Source organism: Balaenoptera acutorostrata, chromosome 11 (genome assembly GCF_949987535.1).
Source record: "Balaenoptera acutorostrata chromosome 11, mBalAcu1.1, whole genome shotgun sequence".
NCBI lineage: Eukaryota > Metazoa > Chordata > Mammalia > Artiodactyla > Balaenopteridae > Balaenoptera > Balaenoptera acutorostrata.
This window is the reverse complement of record NC_080074.1, coordinates 101,893,738-101,907,794: the sequence shown is the minus strand read 5'-3', so window position 1 is coordinate 101,907,794 and position 14,057 is coordinate 101,893,738. Positions and strand designations below refer to the sequence as shown.

General features: G+C 51.4%; 1 protein-coding gene across 3 annotated transcripts in view; it reads left to right on the top strand.

Moving 5' to 3' along the window:
- The window catches only part of NTF3 (neurotrophin 3), a 67,342-nt gene extending 65,784 nt beyond the window's left edge, over positions 1–1,558 (top strand). For all 3 annotated transcript variants that reach the window (XM_057557622.1, XM_007170194.3, XM_057557623.1), the window contains exon 2: positions 463–1,558. In XM_057557622.1, coding sequence (XP_057413605.1) covers positions 463–1,242 — 780 coding nt within the window. In that variant the 3' untranslated portion in view covers positions 1,243–1,558. The remainder of the gene's footprint in view (positions 1–462) is intronic.
- Positions 1,559–14,057: the final 12,499 nt, after the last annotated feature.

The window sequence follows — 14,057 nt, the reverse complement described above, 5'->3', positions numbered from 1 at the left end:
AAGCCTGGAGTCAAGCGCACCTGCCTCTTTGTGACCCGGGTCTTCGGGAAAGACCTGACTCTTCTAGGCTGTAGTCCTTCCAGCGATGTTCTTGGTTTCCTTGTGATAAAGATGATTTTGCCCTCTCTCTGTTACACACACAGACACACACAGACACACACACACACACACACACCTCTTTCCCTCTCACACAGCCACGATGCTGGAGGAAAGATTGTTGAGGTGAAGGCACTTGGACATCTAGGAGAGAAATGAGGGCTGGTAAAAGGCAGTATTTCCCAGGGGAAGGGGAGAGACATAGACAGCCTCTGTCTCTGGCCAGTACAGGGGCGTTTTGATGCTCCCCTAGGATGGTGGTACCCTGCTCTCTCTCTTGCCTCACAGGGATCCTCAGCCTCTGGTTCAGGATGGCACGGACCCAGCGGCCACCACCTTCTGTTAACACCTGTGTTTCCTTTTCAGATCTTACAGGTGAACAAGGTGATGTCCATCTTGTTTTATGTGATATTTCTCGCTTATCTCCGTGGCATCCAAGGTAACAGCATGGATCAAAGGAGTCTGCCGGAAGACTCGCTCAATTCCCTGATTATTAAGCTGATCCAGGCAGATATTTTAAAAAACAAGCTCTCCAAGCACATGGTGGACGTTAAGGAAAACTACCAGAGCACCCTGCCCAAAGCAGAGGCCCCCCGGGAGCCCGCCAAGCCGGAATTCCAGCCCATGACGGCCATGGGCCCCGAACTGCTGCAGCATCAGAGACGCTACAACTCCCCCCGGGTCCTGCTGAGTGACAGCACCCCCACGGAACCCCCTCCCCTGTACCTCATGGAGGATTACGTGGGCAACCCCGCGGCCACCAACAGAACGGCGCGGAGGAAGAGGTATGCGGAGCACAAGAGTCACCGAGGGGAGTACTCCGTGTGTGACAGCGAGAGCTTGTGGGTGACCGACAAGTCATCGGCCATCGACATTCGGGGACACCAGGTCACGGTGCTGGGGGAGATCAAAACCGGCAACTCTCCTGTCAAACAATATTTTTATGAGACGAGGTGTAAAGAGGCCAGGCCTGTCAAGAACGGTTGCAGAGGCATTGACGATAAACATTGGAACTCTCAATGCAAAACCTCCCAAACCTACGTCCGGGCACTGACGTCAGAAAACAACAAACTGGTCGGCTGGCGGTGGATACGGATAGACACATCCTGTGTGTGTGCCTTGTCGAGAAAAATCGGAAGAACATAAATTGGCATCTCTCCCCGTATATAAATTATTACTTTAAATTATACAATATGCATGTAGCATATAAATGTTTATATTGTTTTTATATATTATAAGTTGACCTTTATTTATTAAACTTCAGCAACCCTACAGTATATAAGCTTTTTTTCTCAATAAAATCCGTGTGCTTGCCTTCCCTCAGGCCTCTCCCATCTGTTAAACCTGATCCTTGTAACCCGGCTCTCGGGATCCACCGCCCTGTAAAATCTGTGTACACCAGTATTTTGCATTCAGTATTGTCAAGGCCATGACTGTCGTTTTAGTAAACTTGTTAAAATCGGCTGATGTCAGAGTTGTGTGTAGACACAGTTATATCCCCTCTTCCGGGGATGCCTCATGGTTGATTCATTAATTAAAAGAACTGTTACCACCTCCGTTGCAGTGATACTTGGCAGTTGGGAGCTGCACCCTTAATTCTGGCCAACAAGCTCGCTGCCCACAACCTACTCGCCTTTCTCTGCTGTCAGTTTTGCCAATTAGAGTTATGATTTGCTCCAATGTTACAGTCCCGAAACAATAACAATGAAGCTGGCAATTTTCGTTTTGGAAGTTTATTTTCAGCACATTTGTTGTTTGGGGGTTTGAGATTGTTAAGGGTTGAATTTTTTTTTTTTTTTTTTTTTTTGGCTTCAGTTTTTGTTTGCTTTTTGGAAGTGGTTTTCTGAGGCACATAGGAAACATTTTTTAACTATTTGTAACAGAAATAATTTTGTGGTTACCCAGAAGCAGAAACGGATCCTGAGTCATCTGCACACAGAAGAGAAATGTGCTCCTAAGAGATTCTCTTGGAACCCCTCCTCCTTTTCCTCTGCTGGTCCCTCTTGGTGCTGCAGGGGGAACTGAAAAAGGCTGGTGCTTTGGAGTCAGACCTAGGTTCAAATTCCAGCTACCCGCTGTGACTGTGGGCAGGGTTTTGAAGGCTCCCTGAGCCCAGGTTTCCTGGAGTCAGAGATTCAGATGTGGGTATGGGTCTTGCCTACCCCACAGGTTGCCATGATTCAGCTATATTACTGCGGTAGGCGTCCCAACAGAGGGTAGATATTCAAGAATCGAAGTTCCTTATCCCTTCCCTCCCTCTCCTTACTTAGGTATTGTGTTCCTCTGTATCATTTTTCATTTTTGGTGTGTTTTTTTTTTGTTCTCCTGCCACCCAGCTTTATTAAGATATAATTGACATATAACATTGCATAAATTCAAGGTGTACAGCGTGATGATTTGACACACATATATATTGCGAAATGTTTACCGCAATAAGGTTAGTTAGCACATCCCTCACCTCACACAAGTGCCATTGTTGTTATTGTGAGAACGATTAGAAGCTACCCTCATGGCAACTTTCAAGTGTACAGTGCAGTATTGTTGTCTATAGCCCCCATGCTGTACGTTAGCTCCCCCAAACCTATTCCTCTTAAAATTTGAAATTCGTACCCTTGACCAGCATCTCCTCTTCCCCCACCCCCAGCGCCTGGCAACCAGAGTTCTACTCTTTGTTTCTGTGAGTTCAGCATTTTTAGAGTCTACTATACATGAGCTCTGTATCATTTTTGGTTGATTCATCCCCTTAGATGTAAAAACCCCAATTGGAGGGAAATTTCCGGGTGCCTGCTGATCCCAGGAGGGGTCCACAACAGCCGAGGGGTCACTTGGTGATGGCCACACCTGTCCTGCCAAGGCAGACACTAGTGATGCCCTCCAAGTGCTTTTCCCCCTGGGAAGCAGTTCACCCTCCAGGGTCTGGAGCCTAAGGACTCCCATCTCCCATCTGGTCAGAGACGCGAGGTACCCACCATACCACTATGGACCCTGCATTACTGCCCTGAAACCCTGTCTGTTCGCTTCTCTGCATTGCCCTGCCTCCATGCAAGGCCCGTGTGTGCCCTCAATATCTGGAGCAGCCTGAGCCCCGAGATCTGGCCTCCCGTAAAGGACACACATGCCTAACAGCATCTGTGTCCCTTATGGGACATGACCCTTTTGAAACAGGCTTTGGTGACAAGCATCGTCAGATCACGCTCGATTCTGGATGCCCAGAACACGCGGGCAGGAAATGAGGAGTTTACCACGTACCCACCACGTGCTGGGCACTTTCAAATGCTGCCACCCACCGTAAGTTGTCACAAATCCTTTGAGGTAGCCATTGTCATCTTCGGTTTACAGGTGGCGAAACTGAGGGTTGAGGATTTAACCTGCCCGTGGCCACTGAGCAGGTAAGTGGCAGAGGGAGGGTGCAAATCCCTGTCTGCGTGCTGACGCTGTCCTGTCTCCTCATCTCTAGTACCTTCCCATCCCCTTCCTGCAGCCGCGCATTTCAGAATGAACCACACAGGCCTAGGGAAATGGAAAGCTTCGTCCTCTGTGTGGAAACCTTTGGAAGCTCCCACTTCATGAGCCCATGTCAAGAACACAGTAAACCCGCCAATAGGATACTGGGAGTCTTATGATTGACCCAAGCCCGGTTCTCAGTTTGGAGTTAAGGAGCCTTTATGTTCCTCTTCTGGAACTTCTACTCCAAATGGGTTTAGGGCCTGTCTGGAAGGTCTGGCTGCCTGGGGAGACGGGCTTGGGTGACGGAGACCCCGGAGTCCAGCCTGGGAAGGCATAGTTCCTAAACAGCAGGGCTGAGTCCTGGACCCCACCTGGAATGGAATGAGTTTGCCTACATGTCGAGAGTGAGTCTGGAGCAGCTTGCTTCCGGGGTAAGTGCAGCTCAGGGGAGAGCTGAGCCCGGGGATGATGAAAACAGGCCTGAAAGGAGCTCCGGGCTTCAGGCTGTGGGGCAGCTCCATTTCCGTCCCCGTGCTGGGGAGCACAGCTCCCTTTCAGCAGCTATACTGGCATAAGAGGGCATCCAAGGTCTGCCAAAGCCAACGTGCTGGACTCACGGGCCAGGGCAGAGCCTTCCGCAAGGTCCACGGGAGGCCTTTTGCATCTCATGCACACGTTTGCCATTGAGATGATTGGCAGTTCAACTCACCTCTGAGACAGGAGGGCCTTGGAGGGCAGGTGTCTGGCTCCTGGAGATGTACTTGCTCTCTGTCATCTTCCCTTGTTGCCTGGCTTCTTGCTGGAGCTTCGCTAAACAGATAGGTGTGTTGCAGGGTGAGGAGGCTGGCTGGAGGGAAGGCAGGTTCTGGCCCGGCTTTGTTGCCAGTGGCGGCCTGACCTTGGCTAACTCATCTGTCCCAAAGTGGGCATTTCAGCCTCCCGAGCTCCTACCGCAGAAAGGGGCACTATCCGGGCTGCCATTCCTCTCTTCCTGGGTGGATGCCACAGTCAGAAGCTCTGTTGGCCATTGGTGGGGGCTTCTCTCTGCCCTTTCATAAGGACGCCCCCCTCTACATGCTGTGTGAACTTGACCAAGTTACTTAACCTCTCTGAGCCTTTGTTTCCTTGTCTATGAAATGAGGATAGTGGCTACTTCATAAGATCATTTTGCAATGTAATGAAAATATCCAGTTCCTGGCCCATCAGAAGCCCCTTTAGGGTTACCTCTGGTGATTAGGTTTGGGGAAATTTTCAGGAGGCTTCACTCTGGAATTCCGGTAGGAATTTCCCAACTTCACAGCGGAGGATTGATCCTAATTAAAGAGTCTTAATCACCTACCCCATGGGAGGCAGTCCCCAGTTCACCCACTTCCCTTCCACAGATCTCTTGAACCCTGCTCAGCAGACCTACCAGCAACACACGTGATTTTCTGAAGAGTGTGTGGATGGGTGGCTACGGGGTTTGTTCCTTCTTGCAAATTTATGGGACAGCTTTGTTCTTGTATTATAGGTCTGTCTGTCTGTCTGTCTCTCACGTCCAACAACGCTTTCTCCAGGTTGGTGTTTAGGGTTTGTCATTTTTGAAGATCTTGGTTGTTTTTTCCTGCCCCATCCATGTATGAGCATGTCTGCGTGTGTACGTCTGCTTTTTAGTTCATTTAGTCAGCATGGAAACCCTCCACCAGGGCTTGGAGAAACCATACGCATGTATGTTATCACCTCCGAACATGTGTGCAGGAATGAAATTCGTGTCGTCACCTCCCAGCTACCTGGAGATTTGTCTGACTTCACCAGGAAGACGCATCCCCCAGGCTTCGAACTCGGATGGCCCCGGCCGTGCAAAGCCATGCCGGCTGCCCCGTGAGGCCTGGCCTTGCTCTTTTTCCACAAACCCAGGAAGAGCCGCAGCCCCCGAGGACTGATTCTCTGACCTGGAACCTTCTTCAGCCTAACTCTCGTCCTCCAGGTTCCCAGCCCCAGATCTAAGGAGACCTCCCAAACTCCTTGCACTCGCTTCTCAAGTTACAGCAGGCCGGAGGGCTGCTCACGAGGCACACGTGTTTCACCACAGGCTGAAAGGCAAGCGCCTCTGGGTTGACCGGGACCCCCGGGGCTTTTGTTTGGTTCCAGATGGAGGGTGGCCCGGCTCAGACGAGCAGAGCCACGGCGAGGACGCAAGCCCTCTGAAGGACTGCGGGTTTGTTTCCTTCCTTCCTGGACCTGTATTTGGTACGAAAGGCCGACAAGATGAGCACAGATGGGCTGAGGTGGGGGCCAGGGGTGGGGAAGGCCCACGAGGTGGAGAGGCGAAGGCCCAAACATATGAGAGAATCTTCTAGAGGCGGGCTACCGCTGAGGAGTTTGGCTGAGTTGAATTGGTACAGGGGTCAGTAATGACATTGCATGTGCTGTGACAGAAACCTCTGTGGCAAGAAAACAGAAAAGTTTACTGGGAAATGGTGAAGCACAGCTTAATGAGTTAGATGGCTTTTCACATGGAGTTGTAGGGAGGCGGGTGGACGCCCATGAGCGTGCTTGCACGTAGTCGTGCGTGCGTGTGTGTGTGTGTGTGTGTGTGTAGCTGCTTTGATTTCCCAACCATTGATGTATTGTCTTTTTTTAAGGAAAGGTCATGCTTGAAAAGAATGTTCTAGAACACGAGTTTAACCTTTAGGAGACTGAGCTGGTAGCCAGCTGGGGAGCATATGGAACACGAACACTCTTGGGGCTGGAAAACAGGCTGGTCGGGGTTGAGGATTTACAGGCAGAAAAGGCATCAGGCAGATTCCAGCAGCCAAAACAGAAGGGGCTGAAGATGTGGGCCTTCTGATTGGGTAGGAAAGTGCTGGAAACTGGTGCTGGAGTTAGGGGTGGAAAGGTAAGGTCAGACTGAAGAATACATAATCATAGTAATGGTTATCATGTACTGGCTGCTTCTTTCCTGTAAGGCTCCGTGTACACCCCAGTAGTTTTAACTCTTTTGTGCCGTTGAGGACACTGGTCAAGGAAAGTTAAGTAACTTACCCAAGGTGGTACAGCGGGTAAGGGGACGTGTCCAGATGGGAGCCCGGGAGGTCTGGGTGGTCTGGAAGCACATGCTCTGCACTCTTTGAGGAAGACAGCAATGGGGAGGGTGATGAGTGCCTCAGGGGACCTTGACCTGAATTTCAGTGAGGTGGGGGAGTGAGGAGGGTGGCAGGCATGTGGCACAAGGAACAATTAAGGGGTCAACACAGCAGGGACTCGTAGCAATCGATCTACCTGGGGGAGATGCCAGACTCGCCAGCATGGAGGCTCCCTGCAGCAGGGACATTCAGTAGGTGGGAAAGAGGAGCGGGTCTCCCACCCAAACCCCCCAAACCATCCATCCCCCACCCAGTAACATCAACTGCTGTACTAGCTGGATTGGTGGTTGTCGCTTTGCCCTGAAACGTAAAGATCAGCAGGGCTGTAATATCCTTTGGGGGCTTTTGCAAAAGGATAGAAGACAGGAATTTCAAATTTGGACGGAACTTCTCATCCTCCCTTACAATCAGAGATCCATCTTTTATCCATTCAGTACATTCTTTAATCCACTGAATGCCTATTAGTTGCCTGGCACCCAGCTCGACTGTATGGGCTCAGCACGAGAGATGCCATCCCTCCTGGAAGAACAGTGAGTAGAAAAGATGCGACCTTCAGGTATAGCCGCTGACAGTACCCTTGATAACGTTCACGTCCTCTCCATAAGCACCTGCTCACAAGGAGTTGGTGCTATTTTATACCAGCTCTAATTATCTGATAGAAATCCACTCCCTATGGTGAAGCCAAATCTACAGATAAAACAGATGTAACTAGATTGTCAGCAAAAGGGTTCCAGGAACTCACAAAATGAGCAACTAAATGTTGCTGGGAACAGTCAGGGAAGGCTTCCCTGAGGAGGCAACTCTGAGCTGGCTCTTAGGGATGAGTAGGAGTTTGACAGGGAAGACTGAGGGGAAAGATATTCCAGATGGAGGAACAGCCTTCAAAAGTGCAGGGTGGTGAAGGGGTCTAACACATGTAGAGAAAAGTAAAAGGTTTGGGGTAAGGAGAATTTTATGACTGTAGGAAGCTGGAGAGGGAAGCTGGGACCAAATAATTCAAGGCCACGTGTGAAAGGCTGTAAAGTTTAGATTTGATTGCTTGAGGACCCTCGACTTTAGCATCAGAATCACCTGAAGGGTCCATCACCTGAGCCTCTGATTGATTAGGTCTGGGTGGGGCCTGAGATTTTGCATTTCTAACAAGTCCCCAGGAGATGCTTTTGTGCACTTTGAGAATCACTAGTTTATTACGTAATGAGGAATCAACAAGAGTTTTTTCCTTGATTTTTTAAGAAGATGATTTTGGTGGTAGAATAACTGATGGATGGGCTGGAGGCAGATTGATGGAGAGAGAGCTGGAAGATCAGCAATAAATTATACAAGGAAGGATCCAGACTAGGACAAGGCAGAGGGGGCAGGGGGAAACTTGGGATGAGAGGAGCACTTTTCAGATGGCATCAATTGGATGTGGTAACCAGTTGGATGTGGAAGATGAGAGGGGAAGACATAAGGACAGTGACCACTGTGCTCTGGAGGCACGATGATTCTAGATCAAAGTCAAGAAGACTGCAAGATGAGTGGGTTTGAAGACAGGAATGATAGGGAAGGAGTTTGAGGTACCCATGGGATATTAAGGTAGAGATATCCAATAGACAACTCATCGTCAAGACGGACGTGTGCTTGAAATTATCAAAGACCATCTCTTACGCATCTCGAAATAATCCAGCACAGGTGAGCCTCACCATTTACAAATGGGTCGAGCCTAAGCTTAGTGGAAGGAAATCGGGTTGTGGAATCCGGACTCCTCTAGGGATCTGGGGTCAGACCTCCACTGGAGATGACACGGAAGATGGAAATAATATGCATCGCCAGCATCACTCCATGGCGGTGTGGCTCAGTGGTCAGCTCTAGGATGGGGCTGTCGGAGACATGTCAGGTTACATTTTAAAGGAAAAATCAGATGTTGGGAAGCCAAACTCTGAAGATTCTTGGCCCAAAAGGACCCAGCGTGGTTCTATTTTCCAGGCTAGGACCTTTGCCAGTTGTTGGCTGGGCTCCTTGAAAGCTTATTGGTCAATCAGGAAAATAAAAGATCCTTCTCTCTTAGGAGAATCCTGGAAGGAGCCAAGCCCCATTCTGCTCCGGGGCTTCCAGACATGCCGTTCCCTCTGCCTGGGTGCTGGTCCTCTGTCCTCCACTCCCTTTGTCTGGCTGCCTCCTGCTCAGTTTACAAAGTCCTCAGTTTATAAATCCAGACCTCAGTTCATCCATCCCTTTTCCGTGGCGGGGGGCCTTTCCTGACATCTCCTCCTGAGTTCATTAGAGTCTAGCCTTCCCCATCCTTTTATGTCGTCCTGGCGCACAGCATTTATATCACATGACACAACTGAAATGACAGGTGTCTGGGTATTGGTGTAAGTCCTTGTTTGATATGTCACCCCATTTGGCGTTGATCTCCCTAGGGAGCTATCATGGTGGTTTTGTCAGAATCATATCCCGGATGCTGGGTGCTAAGCTCTCAGTAGGCAGTCAATATCTGTTATACAAACAGATGAATGAATCCCATTAATAAACTGGAGCTACAGCAGGAAGGGTTTGGGTCAACCTAAGGGAGAATGGATCAGGATGGAAGGCTTTATTGCTCTTTAGTTACGTAGATGGGTATGATGAGGTGGATGAGTATTTCTGGGAGACAAGAAGCTCAACAATATAGAATCGTAACGTCCTTTTCAGTGCAAACATTCGAGGCACCATTATTACACTGATGAATTGTTGGGGGGAGGACTCGAATTGGAAGAAAACAGCTTTTACACATGAGCAAAGGGAAACAAAACACAAGGCCGGGAGTCAGGGTTGTGTTTACGCCTCTTAGATACAGAACACCACGTACTGGTTGAGCATGTGTCCATCCATTCAAGCTCACGTTCATTCAACCAATGTCGATAGAGACCTACTAAGTGCCCACTCTCCTCCTAGACGTGGATCAGTATAGGGACAAACCGGCAGGTGAGGCTCGCACCTTAACAGAGCTTCTTGTCTAGAGGGTGTAACAGAAAAAAATTAGAAAGAAATAAGCAAATCTGCATATAAAATAATTTCAGGGAACGCTAACCACTCAGAAGACATTGATGGAAAACAGTGAAAAGGATAGAGAAGGAACGTGGGGTAGACAGGCAGTGGGGGGCAGGGCGATGGTGGGGGTGAGACACTATATATTTTCATGATTAAAACGCTTGCTGCTGTGAAATTCAAGATGTGAAATGTCAGTATGCCTAAGGGAAGTCAAACACATGTTCATATATACCCTGAGCAATGAACGGCCCTTATTAAAGCAAAGGATCTTTAACGAAAAAATCATAAGTCAAGCTTTGGCAATAGAAGCACAAACAGGACCCGGTCCATGAACCATCCCTGCGTTTCTCAGGGTGAAGCTTTCTCTCGGGACCTCAGGGCCCCCTTCTCCCCTAACAGGCCAGCATGTTGCAGTGCTGCTTCACCAGCCTCCCCGCCCTCAGAGGGACTTTTCTGCCTGTCAGACCTGTTTCATTCCAGAGAAACAAGACTGGGTCCCTCCCTCCTGCTGCCCTGGTGCCCTGCAGATCTGAAAGGCCGGGGGAAGGGGGGTAGCATGGTCAGGGCCACTTCCCCTGAATTCCTGTGCTTCTGGTTCCTGCTGGCAGTTCCCCAACCAGGGTAGGTGGGGAGGTTTTCCCAACCCAAGGCTAGGTTTCTGGTTCTGGTACTCTAAGAGAACTTTCTTTTCATCTAAGACGTGCTTCAAGAAAACTAACCCTGAGATCCCATCACAGTGATTTTTCTTGGGACTATAGTTGAGTCATTTGTACTCCACAACCCTCAGTTTTGCTTCCTGAAAAGTGGGTCTAAAAACATTCCTCATCAGTTACACAGTGTCGTGGGAGCAGGCCCAGCCTACTTTACAGATGTGGAAAGGGGGCCAGCTTGGAGATAGTATGGAAGGAGAGGCAAGTGGAGTGGTCTCTGAGAAGCTCCAAAAAGGCCACTAGAACCGCTTCCCACCCCAACCTACTAAAGCCAGCTAGATTCAGAGAGGTTAGGCAAGCCCGCCAACGACGCACAGCTAACACGTAGGGCAGAATGGGGATGAGAACCAGATCTTCTGTCATCCAGCCCAGAGCATCCTCCTTTACTCCGCCTTGCCTTCATAATCATGTGACCCGTCATCGTGTGGGCAAGTTTCCTGATTTCATTCAGTCTCCAGTTTCCTAGAAAATGACGCTGATGATAGGAACTACCTCTCAGGGTGATAGTGAAAATGTCTGTAGCTGGAACAGGCAGCGTGGACCAGTGGAGAGCGGTCGGCTAGAGCAGGGTCGTGGGGGCATCCGCTGGGCCTTCTTTGAGAGTCTGAGAATAGAGAGTTCCTGCAGACCCCCCAGGGAACGGAATGGGTAGTGGGAGATCCCTCGGGGGCTTGGGACCCCAGTTAGTAACTGGCAGAGCAGTTGTTTGGTATTTTAATAAAACCTTTGAGCCCGACACCTGCTCTGCCCACCTCACTGGGTGTCGTCAGGATGGAAGGCAAACACACACGAAAGGCACTTGGCGGCCCACGTGGCATCCCGGAAGCTCGCCTGACACTGGCTCCCCCGTCCCAATCCCCGGAGAGATGGGACCCAGCCAGCTGGCCCCAACACACAGACGCACACGCCTGGCTGCTCATGACCACCCTCATTTGAGGGAAGAGTCTCTTTTTCTTGCCCAATTCCCTCACGCTGCAGTCTAAGTCAATCTTCTAGCACTTTTCTGCAGACCAAATCTGGAAGCTTTCTAAAGCCCTTATAAAAATACCCTAGGCTCTGAAAGCGCAGTCCAATGGGATGGGTAAGGAGGTCGTGAAGCGGGGGAGTCCTGATGTCCCAGGGCTTCCTTTGCTGCATCCCCCCTTCCTCTGCCCGTGCTCCAGCAGACAGCGGCTCCACTGGGCTCGGACCTCCTCCAGCTGCTGGCGAGGCACTGCCCCAGCCTGGTGCTTTCCGTTTAGCAAGAGGCGAGACAGATGGAGAGCAGAAAAGCAGAGCCCAGCATGCCCGTCAGGAGCTGCGGGTATGAACCCTGGAGCCCTGGTCCCACTGCGCAGCCTCAGATGGGCCATGTCCCTTCCCTCCTCCCCAGCACCAGCCCCATGTTCGACCCCCGCCTGGGGACAGAGATGCAGCGCAGCCCCCTGGAGAGATGGACACATACAGCCGTGATGCAATGTGATCAGGGTTCCAACAGCTTCCATGACAGCTTATCATTAGGGCACAGATAAAGGGCTCTTTTCCTCAAGCCAGCTAACAGGTTTGTGTTGTTGGGATATAAAGATTGAGGACATCAAGGGCCAAGCCATGGCAGCTTGGACCTAGTCCTACAGAAGAGGAGCACCTGTGTCCTGTGGGAGTTAATCAGGAGAAGGGCCTTCCACAGATGTGCCTCTTCTGTCAGGAAGGACGCCAAGCTTCGTCTCTCCACCCCTCGGTGCCCTGCTCCCCTGGACCCCCCGCACTGGCTGCCCCGTTGCGTCTGTGCAGACCCAGGCCTGCCGGGGGCAGGAGCAGCCCTGCGGTGGTCCCACTGCAGATCCGAGGATGCTCTGTTGCGTCTTCTCTGGAGGACGGACTTGCTTGGAGTCACAACGAAGGGGAAGACGTGGGGTGGGGGCATCCTGGCAGGCTGAGAGCCAGGTTTGGAGAAGGTAGATGAGAGACTCGGGACACAGTGGGGCCACTCCACCCCTCATCTGGGCCTGACCCATCACTCCGCATCACTCTGCCCACGCCCTGGTCCCCTTGGCCGGGTGGGAGGGCCAGTTCTAGTCACTACCCTTCCTGGTTTCCTGCAGCTGGAAGTCCAGACGCTGGGTCTCAGTCCCGGGATAGTCGCGCTGTCCGCATTGCTTCCTCTCCTCCCCATCCTGTCATCCTTCCTCTTGAACTTTTTTTTTTTTTAATTTATTATTTATTTATTATTTTTATTTATGGCTGTGTTGGGTCTTCATTTCTGTGCGAGGGCTTTCTCCAGTTGCGGCGAGCGGGGGCCACTGTTCGTTGCCGTGCGCGGGCCTCTCACTATTGCGGCCTCTCTTGTTGCGGAGCACAGGCTCCAGACACGCAGGCTCAGTAACTGTGGCTCACGGGCCCAGTTGCTCCGCGGCATGTGGGATCTTCCCAGACCAGGGCTCAAACCCGTGTCCCCTGCGTTGGCAGGCAGATTCTCAACCACTGCGCCACCAGGGAAGCCCCCTCCTGAACTTTTGACATAACCCTGCTTCGTGTGCATCAGTGTGACTATCAGCACAGTGGAGTCAGCCCCTTGGGGCGGGCTGTGCAACCTCGCTCAGCCTCTGGGACCCACAGGCCCTGTGCCGGGCTGGCAACCTCGGCTTCCCCTCTCACCCCAGGGCAGCCGGGCTGCGATTCCTCCGGAGGGCAGGGGGAAGAAGGCAGAGCTCAGCTCCGGTGGCCTTGGGACCATGAGGCTCCTGGCTGCCCCGTGGATTCCTCTGCATGGTGTGTCCTGCGCTGAGGGGCAGACGAGGCAGGGTCTCACCCCACCCTAAGGAGCCCTCAGCAGAGCTGGCGTTCGTCTCCGTGATCCAACCGTGAAAGGAGCTGTGTGGGGTTTCTCCCAGACACGAATTTTCATCAGATGGCACTTTCATCAGGTCCCACCCAGATGCTTCCAGGAGCCCCCACTGTTCAGAGTCCCAAGCCCTCTGGCTGGGTACTTGGGGTCATTGACAGTGTCGCCCAGCCCCTTTTCTGGCCATGTCCCTCTCTCAGGAACACTGAGAACGGCCCCACTGATTGAATTCCTATTTCTCAGACCTGCTCACCTCCACGCCCTGGCGTGGCACTTCTGCTCCCCTGCCCTTCTGGATCCTTCCCTGACCACAGCCTTCATCCCACACAGGATCTCTCCCTGCTCTGACTCGAAACTGATGCCAGAAAAGAAGAGGAGGCATGTGTGTGACGTCTGGACTCTTGGATTTGTGAATTTCCCCCTTTGGCAGATGAAGATGCTGAACCCTGGGGAGAGTGAATGCAGGCGCTCAAACCAGGACGCTCTCCACACAGAGCTCGTTTCCTCCGACTCACCAGGAGGGAGAATTCTAGATTACACACGCAGCGCTCCCTGGCTCTTGCCCACGTCTCGGTACACGCTGATTCTCCTTCCTAGGGTGCTACTTTTTTGCAAGGGAAAACCCTAACCAGCCTTCCAGAGTTAACCTGGCTGTAACCAGAAGCTGCATAAATTTCCCGCCCCACGATTGGCTGCAGAATTTGCAGGGACCCATGCAAAAGGCAAATAATTAAGAATTTCAAGATGGTGACAGCAAACATTAAACCCCAAGCGCAGAGCCCTCCTACATGCAGGGCCCAGTGTCACCGCCCAGGTCCCGCTCCTGTGAAGCCGACCCTGCTCCTG